The 15,494-nt window shown below is 44.8% G+C and overlaps 1 protein-coding gene across 1 annotated transcript; it reads left to right on the forward strand.

The window, feature by feature from the left end:
- Positions 1–1,407: 1,407 nt before the first annotated feature.
- Positions 1,408–13,839, forward strand: INHBB (inhibin subunit beta B). The gene is made up of 2 exons (XM_075284700.1): positions 1,408–2,239; positions 10,688–13,839. Exons 1-2 carry the CDS (start codon positions 1,603–1,605, stop codon positions 11,458–11,460), a joined length of 1,410 nt encoding a protein of 469 aa, XP_075140801.1. The 5' UTR covers positions 1,408–1,602; the 3' UTR covers positions 11,461–13,839.
- The last annotated feature ends 1,655 nt before the right edge of the window (positions 13,840–15,494 follow it).

The raw sequence follows: 15,494 nt of genomic DNA on the forward strand, positions 1-15,494 counted from the left end.
GATATGTGTGTCTACGCTTTGTAATTTAGGACTTTTTTGTAATGTGAAATTTTGATTGGAGTAATTGCACTGTGGATTGTACCCCCTTTATATAGAGGTCAGTATCACTGTTTTGTGCTTGAGAAAGGTTCTGGATGTGAATCGAAACGTTGCCTTGAAATGAACATTTTGATTTGTTTCGCTGTTCAGAAGAAGCTTCCTATGCTTGGATTTGTACCCACTGTGCTATATTGCGCTGTAACATTACTTATGCCATAGGGACCCCCTATGCAGCTACCTGCAAATATTACCTGACATTCATTTGCATATTCCTAAAATGTGTCTTTCAGCAGTAAGTTTTTGCCTCGCACTTGCCTTGATTGTTTAATTCCTGGGCTCCTTCATTATACTGGCCCATATCCTGTACGATGTACAATTAGGGTGAGTTGGCGGCCCATCAGGGGATTCGTCTGTTCTCCTTCATTATATTGGCCCATAGCCTGTATGATGTACAATTAGGGTGAGTTGGCGGCCCATCAGGGGATTCGTCTGTTCACCTGTGGGCCAGGCTAAGCCTGTTCCATGTATATAACCCCTGCACTCACACACTGTGCCCCGTTTCATGTGCATTGCACTCCTTCTTCTCACCTGATATCATGTTATCATCCTGCAGGATACCGCCCCAATTATCCACAATAATAAATTGTAGTAATGATCCCTGGTGGGGAGTGGAGGTTCCCCCTTGGCCTCACTTTATTACTAATTCTTGCAGCACTACTGGGAGTGGGGTCCGGGTGTATACTAGTTCTCATAGTACTACATGTAATGGGGTCCGGGTGTATACTAGTTCTCATAGTACTACATGTAATGGGGTCCGGGTGTATACTAGTTCTCATAGTACTATATGTAATGGGGTCCTGTATGTACGAATTCCTATAATAATACATGTAATGGGGTCCTGTATGTAGTAATTCTCCTAGTACTACATGTAATGGGGTCTTACATGTACTAATTCCCATCATAAGGCAGGGGCTGGGGTCCTACTGTGCTCCTCCCCAGTAATTGGGGTGAAGAGGGGGGGTATATAAAGTCCTGTATGTAATGCCCCCTCCCCCCCCATGAATGCTACGCCCCCATTGGTTGAGCTGAGTGTTTGCAAACAGCCTGTGACAGAGTGCTGTGTCCTGTATCGTGTGTTGTGTCAGGTTCTCACGGGATAAATAGGAAGCGCCGAGTGACGAATAGGAAGCCTGGGCCGGGGCAGTGACAGGCAGAGCTGCGGGGGGACAGTGCGCACTGCACAGCCGGCTCACTGCACTGCCGCCCGGTCTACACTGCACACGTGGAGAAACGTACTCAGAGGAGCCTCAGGATCCAAAGACCCCAAAGAGGAGCCTCAGGAGCAGAGAGACCCTCCAGGATCAAAGAGATTCCGGAGCTCTGTCAGGGAGAACAGAAGATTTAGGAGATTGCCGGGTGCAGCAGAGGACGCTTTACAAGTATAGGGGATCTCTGCAGCTTCTTACTGGGGGAGTGCCCTGATCCTGGACTGTGGAGCCCCCGGGAAAGGAGGCAGTGGATCTGTGCAGAGGCAGGTGACCATCAGCTCCGCGACTCAGCACCATGGCCACACCGCTTAGATTGTCAGCTCCGCGGCTCAGCACCATGGCCACACCGGTTAGATTGTCAGCTCCGCGGCTCAGCACCATGGCCACACTGGTTAGATTGTCAGCTCCGCGGCTCAGCACCATGGCCACACCGGTTAGATTGTCAGCTCCGCGGCTCAGCACCATGGCCACACCGGTTAGACTGTCAGCTCCGCGGTTTAGCGCTTTGGCTCTCCCGGTTAGATGGTCAGCTCCGCGGCACAGCACTCTGCTTGCACTAGTGCTCGCCCTCTTGGTCCTGTGCACAGTCGGGAGCCCCGCAGCAGCTCCCGAACCTCCTCCAGCTTCTTCCTCCACGGACACCTGTGCATCTTGTGGGCTGCGGCCACCGGAGGAAGCGGCCGGGATGGAACAAGACTTTGTAGAGGCGGTGAAGCGGCACATTCTGACCCGACTACAGATGCGGGAGCGGCCGAACATCACTCATGCGGTGCCCCGGGCCGCCATGCTGACTGCCCTGAGGAAGCTGCACGCCGGGCGCCTACGGGAGGACGGGCGCCTGGAGATCCCCAGCCTGGACGGGCACGGCATGTCTGGCCCCGATAGCTCTGAGCACAGCGCCACCTCCGAGATCATCAGCTTCGCCGAGGCAGGTATGAGACACAAGTAGGAGACTGATGTACAATGTATGGGGGCATTGTATATAGGAGGACCAATATGTCAGATGAGGGCTCCATCTATAGGGGTAATGAGTTTGGGACAGAGTGTAGAGGGGCTTGGCGTACAGTGCATGTACATAATGTAGAGGGCATCAGGGGACAGTTTGTGGGACACAGAACATAGGAGGAACAGGTTACACTGTATAGGGCAAAATATATAAAAGGAACAGTGTATGGAGCAGAGAATATAGGAGGTGAAGGGCATAGAATATAGAAGGTGCAGAGCATAGTATATAGGGCTCAGAATAGAAGGTATAGGGCACATTATAAAGAGCAAAGAATATAGAAGGTACAGGGAACAGTATATAGAGCAAACAATATAGGGGGATCAGGGTGCAGTGTACAGAGCAGAAAATATAAAAATAAAATCCAAGTACAGTTTATAGAGGGACAGTATAGGAAGGTCAGGGTACACTGCACAGAGGGAAAATATATAGGAAGGTCAAAGTATATTGCATAGAGGGATGATATATAGAAAGACTGAGGTATGCTGCATAGAGGGACAGCGTTCAAGAGGGTTGCAGTCCACTATATAGATGGACAGCATGTAGGATGACGGAGGTGCACTATATAGAGGGAGTATAAAGTACAAAGGAACAATATGTTGGAGAATTTAAGTACTAGAGGAACAGTATATAGGAAAATAGTGGTACAAGGTATAAATGCACAGTGTAATAAAGAATGAATGTACAGATAATAGATGGGAATGGGGTATAGTTTTGAGGTACAATATGTATGAGGATGGGGCACAGGGTAAAAAGTTAGGGTTTACCTATAATGGTGAGTATGTGAATACGGTATAGGGGTTTATGTAATTTAAAGGGGACAGGAGGACAAGAATGGTGTAACTCACAAGGACTGTGCAGAATATATGTGTAAGAGAATGTCATGTGTTCCTCTGAGGACGGAACAGAGTATTTTAAGGACACATGGTATATAGAAACTGGGCAAGGTATTATAGAGACACATGTTATACAGGGACTGGGCACAGTATTATAGGGACACATGAGATACAGGGACTGGGCACAGTATTATAGAGATACATGAGATACAGAGACTGGGCACAGTATTATAGGGACACATGTTATACAGGGACTGGGCACAGTATTATAGGGACACATGTTATACAGGGACTGGGCACAGTATTATAGAGACACATGAGATACAGAGACTGGGCACAGTATTATAGGGACACATGTTATACAGGGACTGGGCACAGTATTATAGAGACACATGAGATACAGGGACTGGGCACAGTATTATAGGGACACATGTTATACAGGGACTGGGCACAGTATTATAGAGACACATGAGATACAGAGACTGGGCACAGTATTATAGAGACACATGAGATACAGAGACTGGGCACAGTATTATAGGGACACATGAGATACAGGGACTGGGCACAGTATTATAGAGACACATGAGATACAGAGACTGGGCACAGTATTATAGGGACACATGTTATACAGGGACTGGGCACAGTATTATAGAGACACATGAGATACAGGGACTGGGCACAGTATTATAGGGACACATGTTATACAGGGACTGGGCACAGTATTATAGAGACACATGAGATACAGAGACTGGGCACAGTATTATAGGGACACATGAGATACAGGGACTGGGCACAGTATTATAGAGACACATGTTATACAGGGACTGGGCACAGTATTATAGAGACACATGAGATACAGAGACTGGGCACAGTATTATAGAGACACATGAGATACAGGGACTGGGCACTGTATTATAGGGACACATGTTATACAGGGACTGGGCACAGTATTATAGAGACACATGAGATACAGAGACTGGGCACAGTATTATAGAGACATATGAGATACAGGGACTGGGCACAGTATTATAGGGACATGTTATACAGGGACTGGGCACAGTATTATAGAGACACATGAGATACAGGGACTGGGCACAGTATTATAGACACATGAGATACAGGGACTGGGCACAGTATTATAGAGACACATGAGATACAGGGACTGGGCACAGTATTATAGACACATGTTATACAGGGACTGGGCACAGTATTATAGAGACATGAGATACAGGGACTGGGCACAGTATTATAGGGACACATGAGATACAGGGACTGGGCACAGTATTATAGGGACACATGTTATACAGGGACTGGGCACAGTATTATAGAGACACATGTTATACAGGGACTGGGCACAGTATTATAGGGACACATGAGATACAGGGACTGGGCACAGTATTATAGGGACACATGTTATACAGGGACTGGGCACAGTATTATAGGGACACATGAGATACAGGGACTGGGCACAGTATTATAGGGACACATGAGATACAGGGACTGGGCACAGTATTATAGGGACACATGTTATACAGGGACTGGGCACAGTATTATAGGGACACATGAGATACAGGGACTGGGCACAGTATTATAGGGACACATGTTATACAGGGACTGGGCACAGTATTATAGAGACACATGAGATACAGGGACTGGGCACAGTATTATAGAGACATGAGATACAGGGACTGGGCACAGTATTATAGAGACACATGAGATACAGAGACTGGGCACAGTATTATAGAGACATGAGATACAGGGACTGGGCACAGTATTATAGGGACACATGTTATACAGGGACTGGGCACAGTATTATAGAGACACATGAGATACAGGGACTGGGCACAGTATTATAGGGACACATGTTATACAGGGACTGGGCACAGTATTATAGGGACACATGAGATACAGGGACTGGGCACAGTATTATAGGGACACATGTTATACAGGGACTGGGCACAGTATTATAGAGACACATGAGATACAGGGACTGGGCACAGTATTATAGAGACATGAGATACAGGGACTGGGCACAGTATTATAGAGACATGAGATACAGGGACTGGGCACAGTATTATAGAGACACATGTTATACAGGGACTGGGCACAGTATTATAGAGACACATGAGATACAGGGACTGGGCACAGTATTATAGAGACACATGAGATACAGGGACTGGGCACAGTATTATAGAGACATGAGATACAGGGACTGGGCACAGTATTATAGAGACACATGTTATACAGGGACTGGGCACAGTATTATAGAGATACATGTTATACAGGGACTGGGCAGAGTATTATAGAGACACATGAGATACAGGGACTGGGCACAGTATTATAGAGACACATGAGATACAGGGACTGGGCACAGTATTATAGGGACACATGAGATACAGGGACTGGGCACAGTATTATAGGGACACATGTTATACAGGGACTGGGCACAGTATTATAGAGACACATGAGATACAGGGACTGGGCACAGTATTATAGAGACATGAGATACAGGGACTGGGCACAGTATTATAGAGACATGAGATACAGGGACTGGGCACAGTATTATAGAGACACATGTTATACAGGGACTGGGCACAGTATTATAGAGACATGAGATACAGGGACTGGGCACAGTATTATAGAGATACATGTTATACAGGGACTGGGCAGAGTATTATAGAGACACATGAGATACAGGGACTGGGCACAGTATTATAGAGACACATGAGATACAGGGACTGGGCACAGTATTATAGAGATACATGTTATACAGGGACTGGGCACAGTATTATAGAGACACATGAGATACAGGGACTGGGCCCAGTATTATAGACACATGAGATACAGGGACTGGGCACAGTATTATAGGGACACATGAGATACAGGGACTGGGCACGGTATTATAGAGATACATGAGATACAGGGACTGGGCACAGTATTATAGAGACACATGTTATACAGGGACTGGGCACAGTATTATAGAGATACATGTTATACAGGGACTGGGCACAGTATTATAGGGACATGTTATACAGGGACTGGGCACAGTATTATAGAGACACATGAGATACAGGGACTGGGCACAGTATTATAGGGACACATGAGATACAGGGACTGGGCACAGTATTATAGGGACACATGAGATACAGGGACTGGGCACAGTATTATAGAGACACATGAGATACAGGGACTGGGCACAGTATTATAGGGACACATGAGATACAGGGACTGGGCACAGTATTATAGAGACATGTTATACAGGGACTGGGCAGAGTATTATAGAGACACATGAGATACAGGGACTGGGCACAGTATTATAGGGACACATGAGATACAGGGACTGGGCACAGTATTATAGAGACACATGAGATACAGGGACTGGGCACAGTATTATAGGGACATGTTATACAGGGACTGGGCACAGTATTATAGAGACACATGTTATACAGGGACTGGGCACAGTATTATAGAGATACATGAGATACAGGGACTGGGCACAGTATTATAGAGACACATGAGATACAGGGACTGGGCACAGTATTATAGAGACATGTTATACAGGGACTGGGCAGAGTATTATAGAGACACATGAGATACAGGGACTGGGCACAGTATTATAGAAACACATGAGATACAGGGACTGGGCACAGTATTATAGGGACACATGAGATACAGGGACTGGGCACAGTATTATAGAGACACATGAGATACAGGGACTGGGCACAGTATTATAGGGACACATGAGATACAGGGACTGGGCACAGTATTATAGAGACACATGAGATACAGGGACTGGGCACAGTATTATAGAGACACATGAGATACAGGGACTGGGCACAGTATTATAGAGACACATGAGATACAGGGACTGGGCACAGTATTATAGAGACACATGAGATACAGGGACTGGGCACAGTATTATAGAGACACATGAGATACAGGGACTGGGCACAGTATTATAGAGACACATGAGATACAGAGACTGGGCACAGTATTATAGAAACACATGAGATACAGGGACTGGGCACAGTATTATAGGGACACATGAGATACAGGGACTGGGCACAGTATTATAGAGACACATGAGATACAGGGACTGGGCACAGTATTATAGAGACACATGTTATACAGGGACTGGGCACAGTATTATAGAGACACATGTTATACAGGGACTGGGCACAGTATTATAGAGACACATGAGATACAGGGACTGGGCACAGTATTATAGAGACACATGAGATACAGGGACTGGGCACAGTATTATAGAAACACATGAGATACAGGGACTGGGCACAGTATTATAGAGACACATGAGATACAGGGACTGGGCACAGTATTATAGAGACACATGAGATACAGGGACTGGGCACAGTATTATAGGGACATGTTATACAGGGACTGGGCACAGTATTATAGGGACACATGAGATACAGGGACTGGGCACAGTATTATAGAGACACATGAGATACAGGAACTGGGCACAGTATTATAGAGACACATGAGATACAGGGACTGGGCACAGTATTATAGAGACACATGTTATACAGGGACTGGGCACAGTATTATAGAGACATGAGATACAGGGACTGGGCACAGTATTATAGAGACACATGAGATACAGAGACTGGGCACAGTATTATAGAGACACATGTTATACAGGGACTGGGCACAGTATTATAGGGACACATGAGATACAGGGACTGGGCACAGTATTATAGAGACACATGAGATACAGGGACTGGGCACAGTATTATAGAAACACATGAGATACAGGGACTGGGCACAGTATTATAGAGACACATGAGATACAGGGACTGGGCACAGTATTATAGAGACACATGAGATACAGGGACTGGGCACAGTATTATAGAGACATGTTATACAGGGACTGGGCACAGTATTATAGAGACACATGAGATACAGGGACTGGGCACAGTATTATAGAGACATGTTATACAGGGACTGGGCACAGTATTATAGAGACACATGTTATACAGAGACTGGGCACAGTATTATAGAGACACATGAGATACAGGGACTGGGCACAGTATTATAGAGACACATGAGATACAGGGACTGGGCACAGTATTATAGGGACACATGTTATACAGGGACTGGGCACAGTATTATAGAAACACATGAGATACAGGGACTGGGCACAGTATTATAGAGACACATGTTATACAGGGACTGGGCACAGTATTATAGAGACACATGTTATACAGGGACTGGGCACAGTATTATAGAGACACATGAGATACAGGGACTGGGCACGGTATTATAGGGACACATGAGATACAGGGACTGGGCACAGTGTTATAGAGATACATGTTATACAGGGACTATCTATCTATCTATCTATCTATCTACAGTGTTGGCCAAAAGTATTGCCCCCCCTGAAATTCTGTGAGATAATACTCTTGTTCTTCCAGATAATGATTACAAGCACAAACTCTTTGGTAATATCTTCAGTTATTTTGCTTGCAATTAAAAAACACAAAAGAGAATGAAAAAAAAGTCATCATTGATCATTTTACACAAAACTCCAAAACTGGTGCAGACAGAAGTATTGGCGCCCTCAGCCTAATACTTGGTCGCACAACCTTTAGACACAATAACTGCGCACAACCGCTTCCGCTAACCAGCAATGAGTTTCTTACAAGGCTCTGCTGGAATCTTAGACCCTTCTTCTTTGGCAAACTGCTCGCGGTCCCCCCTGAGATGTGAAGGGGGCCTTCTCCAAACTGCCACCAAGAGATCTCTCCCCTCCCCCACAGGTGTTCTATGGGATTCAGGGCTGGACTCATTGCTGCCACTTTACAAGTCTCCAGGGCTTTCTCTCACCACCATTTTCTAGTGCTGACCTGAAGTGTGTTTTGGGTCCTTGTCCTGCTGGAAGAGCCCTGACCTCTGAGGGAGACCCCGCTTTCTCACACTGGGCCCTACATGATGCTGCACAATGTGTTGGTCGTCTTCAGACTTCATAATGCCATGCACACGGTCAAGCAGTCCAGTGCCAGAGGCAGCAAAGCCACCCCAAACCATCAGGGACCTCCGCCATGTCTGACTGTAGGGGGCGTCTTCTTCTCTTTTTCCTGTAATCTCTATGTTGAGGCCTTTTCCTACTTTTGTCTCCTCTGACCAGAGAACATTCTTCCAGAGCGGTTTTGGCTTTCTCAGGTAAGTTTTGGCAAACTCCAGCCTGGCTTATGTCTGTGGGTAAGAAGTGGGGTCTTCCTGGGTCTCCTACCATACAGTCCCTTCTCATTCAGACGCTGACGCTGGATAGTACGGGGTGACACTGTTGTACCCTCGGACTGCAGGGCAGCTTGGACTTGTTTGGATGTTAGTTGAGGTTCTTTATTCTCCATCCGCACAATCTTGTGTTGAAATCTCTCGTCAATTTTTCTTTTCCGTCCACATCTCGGGAGGTTAGCCACAGGGCCATGGGCTTTACACTTCTTGATGACACTGCGCACGGTAGACACAGGAACATTCAGGTCAGCACTAGAAAATGGTGGTGAGAGAAAGCCCTGGAGACTTGTAAAGTGGCAGCAATGAGTCCAGCCCTGAATCCCATAGAACACCTGTGGGGGAGGGGAGAGATCTCTTGGTGGCAGTTTGGAGAAGGCCCCCTTCACATCTCAGGGGGGACCGCGAGCAGTTTGCCAAAGAAGAAGGGTCTAAGATTCCAGCAGAGCCTTGTAAGAAACTCATTGCTGGTTAGCGGAAGCGGTTGTGCGCAGTTATTGTGTCTAAAGGTTGTGCTACCAAGTATTAGGCTGAGGGCGCCAATACTTCTGTCCGTACCAGTTCTGGAGTTTTGTGTAAAATGATCAATGATGTGACTTTTTTTTTTCATTCTCTTTTGTGTTTTTTCATTGCAAGCAAAATAACTGAAGATATTACCAAAGAGTCTGTGCTGTGTAATCATTATCTGGGGGACACCGAAGATTATCTGACAGAACTGCAGGGGGCCAAGACTTTTGGCCAACACTCTATCTATCTATCTATCTATCTATCTATCTATCTATCTATCTATCTATCTATCTATCTATCTGTTCACACTGAGTAAACGCTTGCTTATTTTGTAGAGTAAAATTACACTTGTAAATTTTGCTATCCCATTGACTTCAATTATATTTTTTACACGTGTAAAAATACGCCTGTAAATTGTCATTGAAGTCAATGGGAGTCTTATTTTTACACGTGTATTTTTACATGTGTATTTTGCAAAAATACACACGCGTTTACTCAGTGTGAATCTATCTATCTATCTATCTCCTATCTATCTACCTCCTATCTATTATCTATCTATCTCCTATCTATCTATCTATCTATCTATCTATCTATCTATCTATCTATCTCTTATCTATCCTTCCATGATCTGTAGCGGTGACTATATTGGGGCTTGTGTTGGTCTTGGTGCCCTCACAGCAGCAAATAACTGGACTCCAGATGAATGTGTAATGTATGTAATAGATGTCTCTGTTGGCACGTGGGGTTGTCAGTCTTTATACCTTTCTCTCTGCTTTCTACAGATGACGTCACGACTTCCAGAGTCCGTCTTTCATTCATTATTTCAAATGAAGGAAACCAGAACTTGTACGTCTTTCAGTCCAACCTTTGGCTGTACCTCAAGCTTCCTGAAGTCTTGGAAAAAAGCGGAAGACGAAAAATTCGGATAAAACTTCATTTTAAAGATCCTGCCAACCCAGCCAAGATGAGCCTGGTGGAGAAGAGAGTGGATATCAGGAGAAGTGGTTGGCACACTTTCCCTTTAACTGATACCATCCAAGCTCTTTTTGAGCAGGGTGACCGTAGGCTTAACTTGGAAGTTCAATGTGATGGCTGTGAGGAATGGTCTGTAATCCCAGTGTATGTGGATCCCGGAGAAGAATCCCACCGCCCCTTTCTGGTGGTTCACGCTAGACTTGCTGACAACAAGCATCGGATACGGAAAAGAGGTCTTGAGTGTGATGGACGTACAAACCTGTGTTGCAGGCAACAGTTTTTTATTGACTTTCGAATCATTGGATGGAATGACTGGATCATAGCGCCATCAGGTTACTATGGCAATTATTGCGAGGGGAGCTGCCCTGCCTACTTGGCTGGTGTGCCGGGCTCTGCGTCTTCCTTTCACACCGCGGTGGTGAATCAGTACAGGATGAGAGGTCTGAATCCAGGGACAGTGAACTCTTGTTGTATTCCAACCAAACTAAGTACAATGTCCATGTTGTACTTTGATGACGAATACAATATTGTCAAGAGGGACGTACCTAACATGATCGTGGAGGAGTGTGGATGTGCGTGATTGGAGTCGCTGGACAATGACCAATTTCGCCAGTACTTCAACCAATGGGATATTGTGTCACAGTGACGCTTGGGGGAGAGATAACTTGAGACAAGTGCCAGTCTGGGGGCGTCTTATTGTCTTCACAGGCATCTATAAAACATGGCTTATGAGATTGTCAGCTCATATGTCCACTCACTGAGACATCTGTAAACACTGTGACACCAGAGGAGAAAGCCAAGAGGTTTCCACAGACCTTTCAGTCCACTGTAATGCGTCAAGGGATGAAGACTAGCACATTCCAGGACATCTTTCTTAAGTGACCGACCGAGGACGTGGACCCTCCAGGACATGGTGGTTCTGGCTGTCTGAGTATTTTCCTTGACCCACTTCCAGCACTTGCAGCGAGGAATGTATAGTTATTCTGAATGTCGGGCAGCCTGACATTGGTCTTCCCGAATGAACTCCTTTTATGCATCTGACTGTGGATTAACCACACGTGGTCTGGAAACCAGCGATGGAGATATGGAGTGTTCTGCTTTTCTACTGTATGGACGTATGTGACTGTGTTACCTTATGCACAAGCTGGCATGTACAGGAGACAACAGAAATGAATGGATATACAGATATATATACGTATAAATATATATATTTATATATTATTTTTGTAACCCCTTTGATAACACAATGGCCTGCTAAATCATTGTTCTGCAATTTCATCTTGCACTGAGGGGGTTAAACAAACAGGGAGAATCCAGATGAAGGTACAGATGGATATAATGATCCCTTTGTGTCAAATGACAGGGACGGGTGGGGGGCTCCAGACAACTCAGCACTTGCAAACCACTAGGTACCCATTTCAACAGGAGCACTTGCTCTTCTCACTACCTGTTATCATGGTACTTGGCAGTGCACTTATTCTTACTTAGCCTTTTCCATACTGCAGGGGCCACTCGCTGCAGTCCAGGAGGTTAATCTCACATCTACTCATTGTAACCTGGCTGCACAATTATTAAATACATGGTCACATGCATTTGGCACCAGTAAAAATCCAGGATGTTAGAGAGATGACAATTCTCAGTATACAAGTATTACCATATCCCTTCTTAAGACAGAGTAATTATTGTTACTGAGGTCTTGTGGGAAGGTCGACAGTTCTGCAAGGTGTATGGTTGTATCAAACTGTATATTATATCATCAGAACGAAGACTGCTATAGCATCCAGGGTGGACGAATTCCAGGAGCCCGGTGGCCTATATACTCTATTAACGGGAAAGAATGATCAACTAAGCCTCTGTGCAAATCTGCTATGGTGGGGGCAGAACAATTGTAACTCAGTGGCTTCTGTCAGGCCCTGTTGGGGACCACCCTATAACCGATCCAGCACTTTGATGGAGCAATACAACGAAACTGATGAACACAGATGTGAAGAGACTCTTAAAATGGTTCCCGAAGTATGTTTGTCCATCCCTACTATATATATATATGTATAGGTGTAGCAGAACTGAGTTTGTCATGTATTTTTTGCATCTCATGATATCTGTGGTCTTACATAGGACTGCAGGTTAGTCTAACCCCAAAGACATAAATGCTAAATTGATGCCTGCTACATCTGTAGATCTATATGTATCATGTCACTGGGATATTGGGACCCTGCACTGGTGTGTTATGTATCACATTAAGGACTGGTCTATGGGAATATGAGGCTCAGGTCTGGTGTGTGATCTCATCACTATGCAGAGGGCTGGCGTATGAAAGAAGCCGAACATGATCCTGCCCAACAACCACACTGAGCTATGCATTTCAATGACATCGCACCGGGCACAATGGACTCCAGACAGAAGTTCTTATTTTATTTTCTAATATATATTTTTTTATACTTGAAATAAATTCATTCGCTTTTTCTTCTTTTTTTGCGTAAGCGAAGGATTGTTGAAACGTTTTGCACTGATCTGATGCATGACAAGCCACAACTGCCATTTGTAAGAGAATAAATGGATATTTTTATAGCAACAGAATAAAGACATTTTCATTGTATTATACGTCATTTTGGAACCAAAGAGGCCAATGTGATAGAGTAACGGTGAAGCTTTGAGGCTCATGTATACTGTATATAACTAGCTGCCTCTCCTATGGGCCTGCATCCCGTCACGGGAAACCAATGCATTTATTTTGTTTCATTCCAACATGTTGTTGTCTTTTTTCTATAGAAAGCGCACGTGGGCTGTGGAGCAAAAGTGACTCTTGTAGTATAAGAAATGCACATTTCTGAATGACCTGTTTGTTTATTTAATAAGCCGTTCGCTTTAGGTTCTGTTACATAATAATAATTTAAAACCAAACACTGTTCCCTTAGATTTGCTGTCTCCGGCATCTCCTTGTTATGTACAGATTAAATAAAGAAACCCTTGTAAACAAAAATAGATCATTGTCGTCAACTCCATATCAAATGCAAGTGAATACCTGATTTTGGCTATTGGCAGAAGACAATTCAGCATTCATGTAGCAGCTGGCCTCTTAAAGGGGCCAGGTCATAAACATGGGTTTGGGGCCAACAGTTGGCCCCTGCGCAGACCATCCGATCAGATATCTGATCTGTGCGGGAGCTGGCTCTTGGACCACCACTGATCAAATATTCATAGATAGGCCATAAAATAAAATCTTTAATGTCCAAGCCTGTTAGAGCTCTAAGATATGTACAGTACAATTCATACGTGTCCCACTTTTGGGTCCTCTGACTCCTGTCATGGCTGCTGTGAATGGAGAGGTGGCCACTAACGTTTGACTCTCCTCCATTCATGTCCACGACCTCTGAAAATAGTCAAGGTTGTCTGGATCTGATGTCCGAGATGGGAAGACCCCTTTAGTCTTTTGTTTTTTCCTCCGAGTTCTCTTTTCTTTGGCGACGTGAGACCTTTACTATATGGAAGAAGTTGAATTTTTTCTTGTGCAGTTTTTGTCATTGCTTTTATTTTTTAATACGGTCCACATTTTACAATAAATGACCCTCAGAGGTAATTATTCCTGTTGTTATAATTGTGTAGATATCTGGGTAGATTTTTGGGTTTATATATATTTCATTGGTAAGGGGTTGTCCACAGAGTTTTATTTCATTAATTTCGGCAGGGTTTTTTTTTTTCATTCTGGACCTGAAGATTCTGGGCTGGTTCTGACCCAGGGTCATGTGATCAGCACCGGCCCCCAGGGTCTCCCCTCCTCCTCCATAGCACAGGTAAATAACATTTCCTGGACGACCCTTTGGAGTGGTCACTAATTTTTATAACCTACTTTGTATATATGATTAGTACAGGCGATTTATTGATAAAGAAACCCTTCTTATCAGGCTAACCAGATTCAGGCTGGATTCACATTTGCCCCGGGGCTCAAGCAGCACAGATCCGTCATAAATCTTTGTTTTGTGGTCCATTTGTCTGTACTTCTGGTCCTCCGATGGAAAAGAACAATGGGCAGCGAGCACAGTTGTGACCTGAGCATCAATCGTACCACACAATCCGTCTTCTACTAACTGAAACAACTTACTTGTATTACAATCAGAATAAGTTTTATCTCCGCATTTCACCAGGTTTGTACAGTAAAAAGGTCAAACACTAGGCAGGTTATTCATAGCAGCTCATTCTCCTTTAGGCTGACGCCCCACATTTGGGAAGCAGATTTTTTTTGTTGCAGATTCTGTAGCAGTTTTTTGAGCCAAAATCAAGAATGGCTACAGAAGGAATGGGAAGTATCTAGGAATCTCTTATACTTCTCCCTTCTGCTCAGCCCACTCATGGCTGGCTCAATAACCACCCTCCCCCAGCTGAATCTGCAACAAAAAAAGCTGCATTTCTGCAATATGGGGCCTTAAGTCTAAAGCCCAACGGGCTGTAATCGCAGCGCTAAAGCACTGCGGGAAGAACCGTGGCGTGAACGCATTGCAGTTCTTTCCGCAGCGCTTTTTAGAGAAGGTTCACAGAGTTTTCTTTTGCGGAGAGAGAGAAAGAGAAAGCTCTTAACATTATATCTACAGGAAAGCCGCCAGCGTTTCTGTAGATATA

Source organism: Leptodactylus fuscus, chromosome 8 (assembly GCF_031893055.1).
Source record: "Leptodactylus fuscus isolate aLepFus1 chromosome 8, aLepFus1.hap2, whole genome shotgun sequence".
Taxonomy (NCBI): domain Eukaryota; kingdom Metazoa; phylum Chordata; class Amphibia; order Anura; family Leptodactylidae; genus Leptodactylus; species Leptodactylus fuscus.

Bases quoted from the DNA above. Each gene is read 5' to 3' on its own strand.
- INHBB (XM_075284700.1), top strand. From the start codon at position 1,603: ATGGCCACACCGCTTAGATTGTCAGCTCCGCGGCTCAGCACCATGGCC. The intron at 2,240-10,687 runs GTATGAGACACA...TGCTTTCTACAG, and splicing joins CATCAGCTTCGCCGAGGCAG to ATGACGTCACGACTTCCAGA.